This window comes from Melitaea cinxia, chromosome 9, assembly GCF_905220565.1.
Source record: "Melitaea cinxia chromosome 9, ilMelCinx1.1, whole genome shotgun sequence".
In the NCBI taxonomy this organism is placed as follows: domain Eukaryota; kingdom Metazoa; phylum Arthropoda; class Insecta; order Lepidoptera; family Nymphalidae; genus Melitaea; species Melitaea cinxia.
Genome location: NC_059402.1, coordinates 9,748,136 through 9,757,199, shown reverse-complemented (window position 1 = coordinate 9,757,199; position 9,064 = coordinate 9,748,136). Strand labels below are relative to the sequence as shown.

The following is a 9,064-nucleotide window of genomic DNA, read 5'->3' as shown; positions in this document are numbered from 1 at the left end:
AGGGAAACTGCTATAATTATCAAATAAAATTATAAAATACCTACAAATATTTTTAAGAGGTACAGAAATTGGTATGAGTTGGGTATGGCAGAAGAAACATGAAAGCAGAATAAATGCAGTTGAGATGAGAGCGTTAAGAAGTATGATAGGAGTTAAACCGAGTGGCAGGATAAAAAATAGTGAGATAAGGAAACTTTGTGGTCTGAACAAAAAGTTTAAAATTTAGAGTCAGTCAGTCAGTTAGTCAGTCAGTCAGTCAGTTCAGCCTATTGCAGTCCACTGCTGGACATAGGTCTCCGCAAGTTCGTGCCAGACATCCCGGTTTTCTGCAATCCTCATCCAGCCTACACCGGCAATCTTACGTAGATCGTCGGTCCAACGGGCCGGACGACGTCCCACGCTACGTTTGCTAAGACGCGGATCCATCTGCTCCAACGGCCATCAGTCCAGCGACACAGATGACCAGCCCACTGCCACTTCAACTTGCTAATTCTGTGGGCTACGTCAGTTCTTCGAAGTGAAGACTCGACGAAGCCTGCCAAACGCCGCCTAACTCAACCTAATCCTCCTATTGACCTCCTTCTCAAAGTTGTTGCGGTCTAGTTGGATAAAATTAAAATTTAAAGATGCTAAGTTATTTGATGAGTAGTTACGCTTAATGTATGCTTATGTTTTTTTTTATTATATTTTCACATAACACATATCAAGATTTTCATGTGAAATAAAACTGCTTCTAGGTGTTCTCAATTGCCTTTATTTTCACAACTTCATTCAACCAAGCCGTTGTTACCAAGAATGCACCACTTTTCTCTTAACACGTATTTTTATAATTCGAACAAAGTCAATTAATGTCTAAATAAATATTCAAATACATTAATTGCCAAATAACATATTCAAATACATTTCTCTATATAATATTACTATCAAATTAATTTAAACTGAATTTAACACTTAGATATCTAAAACAACTAAATCAAATTATAAAATTAATACATTTTCAGTAGACCATTAATATCTTTTTTTTTTAAATAGCCTGCTTTAAAAAATACTGAAATCACAAATTGATAGTTTATTTAAAATAGCGTGATACAACCTTGTGAATTTAATACACATCTGGTAGACTTTTAACAGTTTTTATGATTAGATTTAATAAATACATTTAATTTTGATGTTGTGCTCCGTTGTCATTGAAATCAATTTATAAATATGTACTATGTTGTAAATTTGTAATTAATGTTTTTATACGTCGATTTACGTTTTTTACCATCTCTAAATAAATAATAATTTTAGTGTATCTTGTTTCAGGTATTAAGTGATAATGAAAACGTCTTAGACATGAAATTGTGATGTTGTGACAAATGTGCTGTTTTTATGGACCAAAAATGAGTTTAATAAAAAGTTTTTACGATATATCAAATAACAGAACTATATTGTTTATGATAGTGTTACTATATTTAAAACTCTGCAGTCCTCAAGATGTAAGTGGTGATTTCAATGACGAGAACTTAGAATCTGATATAAATATGGTTGTGGCAGTTAAAAAAGCGAAGTTTGCTAGAAACGTAGCAAATCCTTGTAGATTAAGTGAACTTCTATGTGATACGGGGCAGTGTATATCATTGGATAAGTATTGTAATGGAGAGGACGATTGTGGCGATAAGAGTGATGAGCCGAAATCGTGTTCACGTAAGTAATATATTTATTACATTTATTTTGATCAATAGTAATTAGATTTAAATACTATGAGAACTACATACCTTTTCTAGGTTATTGTTTAAAGTTTCATACATTCGAAATTATTTGTTCCTATATAATTATCCTTTCTAACATAATTTTTCTACAAATTAAAATACTAACCGTGGGATTTTAACCTACATACTAAAGTAAAAGGGCAGTGAAAATTTAGCAAACGCTGCAATATGAGTTTTAATTGGATGACAATAAGTAAAATTGTTAGTGCAAAAAGAAACACCTATCCTTAATACGTATTACGTATCATCACCTATCCTCATTTACTCTGTGTGGTTACGGCATTAACAATATAGCCACCCCCACTCTTCCTATGGGTGTCATATAGGCGATTAAGGGATAACACAGTTCCCCTACCACCTTCGAATTTAAAAAGCTGACCGGTGGCGGAATAACCATCCAACTGCTGGCTTTGAAATACACAGGTTGAAGACGGGCAGCAGCGTCTTCGGCGCGACAAAGCCAGCCCTGCGGTCACTAACCAGCCTGCCCAGCGTGGTGACTATGGGCAAAACACATGAGTTCACTCCATTTTTGGCACGAACTTGTGAAGGACTATGTCCAGCAGTGGACTGTTATACGCTGATATAATAAAGATGATGATGATGATCCTTATTACTAGGGTGTTGATTAAAAATGGGGTACAAATTTAATTATTTTAGTTAGTGAAGAAAGTAAGTAGAGAGTGCTTAAATTTAGACTTAGAATTAAATACATATAAATACACCCATAAGTACTCACGTATTACATTCCGAAATTAGTTCAGAAAGAAAAGAAAGTTATTTTTTAAATCATAATACCAAATAGCTTTTAAAAGCCAATGCATACAAACAGATAATTTTAATACTCTATATTTTTAATATCTTGCAAGGATTTCAATTATATTAAACGTGGAGACATTAATACCTTTTATTAAAATATGATGAATAGATAATTAATATAATAACAGATTTTTTACCATTTAACAATAACACCACTCTATTTAAGTAATAGAATATTCTGACACTAGCTTACTCCTTACTTTGTTCTTGCCCGGTGCCAATAGGCCTATATAAATAGACTCAGAGGCGGCAATAACTGATGCCTTCGGTCTTCTTTTTCGGTTATTTCCCTGTGAGTGAGCACCGGACCTTTATTTATTAAACTTAAGAAAGGGCATGTGACAGTAATAAGAATCAAATATCGATGTCGATTAAGGAACTGTCAGACTTATAGATATTGTCTTTGGGTCTTATAAAATGTTTTCTAGACCTTTTATAATTTAATCAACTATCACAATGACTTAAGAAAAGGTTTCTAGTAAATGTGATGAATTTTTGGATTGAATTAGACAAACATATTGAAAACTAGCTGTGCCCGCGATTTCGTCCGCGTGGAATTTAACAAAAAACTTATTGTTCAGTTCGCAGTGTTATTAAATAAATCAAGTTCTAAAATAAAAGTAGCCTACGTTACTTCTTATTACATCATATATCGAGATAAGCAGGAATAAACAAACAAATTTTTTAAAATGTTATATTGGTATATATGTGTGAATTTAGTTAAAAGCGGTTATTTTAATGTTACAAACATACACTCCAATTTAATTTATTTTTATCGATGAAAATACGTAAAATAAACCCATGGATCTTTTTAAAGAGAAACTAGAGCAATTCGATCAAAAACTCGAGCCACAGAGAGTTGAACTGTACTGTGTACTAATTCGAATAAACAAATATAAACAAAAGTTTTTTCCAAAACTACTGAGTTTTGAATTTTAATGCTAACTCCCAATGTGTTTTTTTTTTAAATATTAATTGAACACTGAATATTATACATCACTCTTTGTCTATACATACATAATTATTTGGGTATATACACTCACATGTGACTGTCACGCAGTGAATGTAATGTCGCTGAATATTTTATGCATTGTTGAATACAAGAAATATAATTTCGTAAAATTACAAAGTAAAATTAAAAATTGTGACTAAAGTACCTATGACATTTCTTAATTGTGTTAAAGTATGTAACGATAAAAGTTGAAACTTCATTTTAAGTAAGTTTAACTTCTTCACATTAGTAACATACACGGTAAATTTAAAATTAAACCAATAAATCATTGCAATGTTTTAACAAACATAATAACAATACCATTATAATTTAAAAGCTATGCAATTTGCATAAAATAATATTAAAATTAAAAACTATACTAAATGTAATTTAAAATAAAACTTTGTTTTAAAAGTTTTGTTTTTCACAGTACCAAAGGTTTTAAATTCACGTGAGACCAGAAACTTTAAAGCTTTAGAGCTTTCGCTGTATGAGAAATTCAGTATAATTGGTTTAAAATTGTTTAAATTTGCATAAATGTTTAAAACAAGACACCACGTCAAAAAAATATTCCAATGTTCATATTCTTTATATGCAAAACGACGCGCTGGCGCAGCGGTCAAAGCAGTGGCTGTTGCGCTGGCTGTCGTGGGTTCAGTTCCCACTCACGACATTTGTATTGACCATATAGAGATTAGTCATGGTCTGGGCGTTGTGTTTGTGCATTGTGTGTGTTTCTGGACCCCCAAAACAGGAAAAAATCCTACTGGGGGATCCGTTGAATGTGAAGCGTTGAGTGTGAGTGTGAAAGTATTAAGTTAATAGGTAATTTAATTTAAACATAATCTTTATTGCAACAAAGGGGTATCATGTAGTATTTGAAACTTATTTTTATTTGAAAACATTGTCAATAGAGATATGTGATATGAATTATACTTTTCTAAATACACATTTCTCAAAAACAATTCCTAATGAAGGTAAATTTATAGCTTCGAAGTTTATTCAAATTACGACTAAAAGGTCGAATTAAAATTTAAATTTGCTTGCACGATTAGTTTAAGTTTTGAGGTGTTAATTTAAAACCTTTTTCGGGAAAACTCTTGACGTTGAAAAATACACAATATATTTATAGCAAATTGAAGATTGAAATGATCGTGTTAAATCTGTAAATTAGTTTTTGTAATTCTATTTGTTGTTACTTTAATTTTTGTTGCGTTTATTTACGTTTCGCCTGCATTGTACACAAAACTTCTATTTGTTTTTTGGACGCAGTAATGGACAATTTTAGCTACTTCGATTTTTAATTATGGTCCATTAAGAAAACTTTTGATAAGTAAGTTCACAGGTTACCTAATTGATAAAGGTTTTGTTTGCGTATAGTCCGCTCTGCTGTGTGGTTATGGCAGTAAAGAATATAGCCACGCCCTCTCTTCCCGTGGGTATCGTAAGAGGCGACTAAGGGATAACACAGTTCCACTACCACCTTTGAACTTAAAAAACCCACCGATGGCGGGATTATCCATCCAACTGCCGACTTTAAAATACACAGGCCGAACACGGGCAGCAGCGTCTTCGGTGCGACAAAGCCAGCCCTGGGGTCACCAACCCGCCTGCCCAGCGTAGTGACTATGGGAAACACACATGAGTTCACGCCATTTTTGGCGCTAACTTGTGGAGACCTATGTCCAGCAGTGAACTGCGATAAGCTGAAGTAATAGTCCGTTCTTAACGGTTAAGTAATTAGGATCATATATATACACACAGATATAATTAGGAAATTGTGCGTGTTACTTAATATTATGCACAGACATCCTTTGTTCTTGGCTTATTACTTGAATGCAATATTCATAAATGTTTACCAAATGTTTGCCAAAATACATTGGATTAAATTTTTCCGGACCTGTTAAAGTTAAGAAATTATAATTATTTCTTGGCATTGTTTAAGATATTTGTTGAATAATCGATGCTGTACTGAACACATAAAAACTTGGATACGATCCACAAAATTACTTTTAGTATCTTTCGATAGTTTGTAGAATTGGAAAGTAAAATTCCGAATTATATGAACAATATTGGCACTAGTTAACTGCTTTAAATTTTAATGCTTTTAGATAATAAATAATAATAGGTATAGTAAATTTTTCTGCTAATAAATAAAAAAATAAATAATCCTTGTGTATGTTCATTGAAACAAAATGGTTTTGTTTCGTATTGAATGACGTTGACTTAAGTAGAAGTTATATCTTATGACAAATGATTGGGCTTTATGTAGATGTTTTGTGTATTTCGGGACTTCTGACAGAATATTTTAATTTCTTAGGAACCACTGAGTAAACAAAATCAAAGAAACGCTTAGTATTTTTTTTGTCTTTGATTCGGATTAGCTCGTTGGCGCAGTTTGTAGTGGTGCTTTCTATTCCGCGGGCTGCGGGTTCGATTCCCGCCTGAGTCTGGGTATAATATGTCTATTCATATATTTATATATGAATTATTTCTATGTCTATTTATAAAAAAAAAACATTTAGATATAACAGTCAGCTGCTACCTGTAACACAAGTATTAAGTTGCTTACCATAGGAACAGACGACCGTGTCTGTATAAGATATTTATTATTTATTTAATTTTTTTTTTTGTAAGTTCGTAAAGTTTTATATCGCACTGACCCACTGTAGTTTTTAAGTTACCATGTACATTAATTATTGGTTTGGATATTAATTATTGTATAAGATTAATTTGCAGTATAATATTTGTTTACTATAACACTATACGTCCAAGAAAATACATAATACAAAAGAATAATAACCCAATTATGTTTCTACAACAAACAGAAAATACATAATATATCCAATGATTGAGCAACTAATCAAGTAATATTATAAGATAGTAGAATATATAAAGGTTATCTACATTTTTGTATACACATATGTAGGTACGTATATTTAAACAGTGGTGAACTTAACAAGTAAGTGGTAGAAAACTCTACCATTTTAATTTCTTTAGTCACTTTCTATATCTAACGTTATAGCTTTAAAACACCTAATTAAGAACAGACTTCGACGCTTTTTTGCAGCTTTTTAATGCGTTTTTACGTCAAAAACGTCCGGAATGATAATTGTCTTACACAAAAGACCGCGCAGATGTCCTTACAAAGGGGATTGAAAGAACTAGATTATTCTCGGTTTTCACGATTCTCGTGAGGGGACAACGTCGTTTGCAAAGATGGCGGACGCAACAGCCTCACTTCATTATCTTTCGTCGTTTGATATTCCTTTAAATTCTATACAAACCTGGAATATATTTTATAAAATAAACAAATTTTTCCTTTTTACAATCACTGCTATAATACAAAGAGGAAATATTTTTTTTTTTTTTTTTCTGTTTACGTATATTTAAATGTACTATTATGTGTTATCATTAAAAATATAATATTGTTTATCATTATCAATATAGTTGTTGATATAGTTTACGAAATGGATATATTGTTTGAGATGTCAATACGAAAGAAAAGATGAGTCCAATATACAAGTTCGTTATCATTTCATATTAAATACGTTATAATTTTATTTTACTACACTAGCGTAGATTACACGACAGATATTTCAAAATTTAATTATTGAAAATTCAATATAAAACGTACCATTATTTCATACGATTCAAAATTATGTGTCATATAAAAGTGTAATAACGGTTGTATACATAAAAGTTAATTTAGCGAAATGCTTTTAATGAAAAAACAGCTATGGAAATATTTATATTAAATATAAATCAATTAAATCTGCTTTTCATAAAAAAATATTTACAGAATTAAAGGTCACACTTTTTATTAAGAAATTTATTTTTTTATTTTTCTGACGCAACCATAATTAAGTCACTTGTGTTGATGGAACTGTCGCAATAATGGAAAGGAAATTGCTCATTCGTGTCTTTCTCAGCAATTCACTATTCACACACTCGTTACGTTTTTTTATAGAAATAATTTTAGTAAATTTATTTCAACTTTTGATAAAAAAGTCTATAAGAAAGAATTATATTACATTTTATATTAGTATTATCTCAATTGTATAAAAAAAGGTCGCCGTTGTGTGTCTGAGCTCTTCAAATAAAGATTTAAAAATATGTTTTTCTAGTTCTAAAAACTTTATTATCAAAAATGTTATATTACTATATTCTAAATATATTACGTACTTTTTACAATGATACTTGATATAAAAGTAAATACTCGGATATAGTAAAAATATTTAAAAATATTTCTAATATTTGGACAAATAAATATAACTCAGACCTAACACTCAAAAGAAATATGAAACTCGAAGTATATTTTCTAAGTCACGTTTGAAAGTCCACACGATTATTTTATTAACTGATAACTGTCGAAGACCCTTTGCCCAAACGCGGCCTTATGTAATAAAAACTTTTCTTTTGCATGTCTGTTCATATTGATAATATAAAAGTTTGAATCCCTTGGCATTCAAAGAAAGAATGGAATTTAGGAAAATATTGAATTAATGAAACTATACAATGCTTGTCACATCGTAAGAATGTAATAAATATTATTTAACTTGTAAATATAATTCAAATATTTTCACTTTATATAAACCGTGAAAAAATCCAATAAACACGAACTCTTAACATGAAAAATCCATAAAGCAAACGATTCATAATGAAATCCCTCATCAATTTAAACTCAAAAACTCAGGTGAACTATAAACCTTCTTTAATTACGGTGGTAGGTAAATGCGAGTTTTCGTTTTTATCGTTCCCACGTACGTAGTCATTAGCCAGAAATGTGGCTACAATTAACAAAAAAGTCGCCCACCGTTTAATAAGGTGTTAAGTTTACCGTTTCGTTCCGAAGCAATATAATCTGTCACGACATCCTTTTACGTGCTTAATTGTTGCTAAATGAACGGTTTTGTGTGTTTAGAAGCCTTAAAATTAGAGGTTGAGTGTGTAGTAAGAATACTAACACGTAGTTTACTTGTTTTAACTCAAAACTGTTAGTTATTTATTGTGTACTAAGCTATACACTGCGCGCGTTGCTACGCTTTTTTGGTCGTACTAATTCAAAAACCTTTGTGGGCTTATGCACAATACTTTGCTGAAGATCATGACAAGAACAAATGCATAGTTTACGATTCTATTAAAGACATACAGACAGACATTCATTTTTATATGTATATATTGATTTTTTTTTGAATATATTATGTTTTATTAATAATCTATAGTGTCTTATTTTATCTGAACGTGTTTTTTTAGTTTTATAATGTGTAATCAATATCATAACAAAAGAAATAAATACTATTATTAACACCCAGACAAATTTCATTAAATAAAAGTACCCATATTTGACGCTATTCCTGATTTAGAATTCCTTTTTGAAATATTTTATTAATGTACACAACTAAAATGTCTGAGGGCTCCAAAGATGTTTACGCTTTTATTGTTCTTCGTATACTTTTTATTTTTTATAATATATTTTTTATGTCAAAACAATTCTACAATA

The 9,064-nt window shown here is 30.7% G+C and overlaps 1 protein-coding gene across 1 annotated transcript in view; it reads left to right on the top strand.

The window, feature by feature from the left end:
* The first annotated feature begins 1,346 nt into the window (after positions 1 to 1,346).
* LOC123656443 overlaps positions 1,347 to 9,064 on the top strand; it is a 33,675-nt gene continuing 25,957 nt past the window's right edge. Inside the window, exon 1 of the mRNA XM_045592129.1 lies at positions 1,347 to 1,686. Within this exon, the coding sequence (XP_045448085.1) occupies positions 1,359 to 1,686 (328 nt within the window). The 5' untranslated portion in view covers positions 1,347 to 1,358. The remainder of the gene's footprint in view (positions 1,687 to 9,064) is intronic.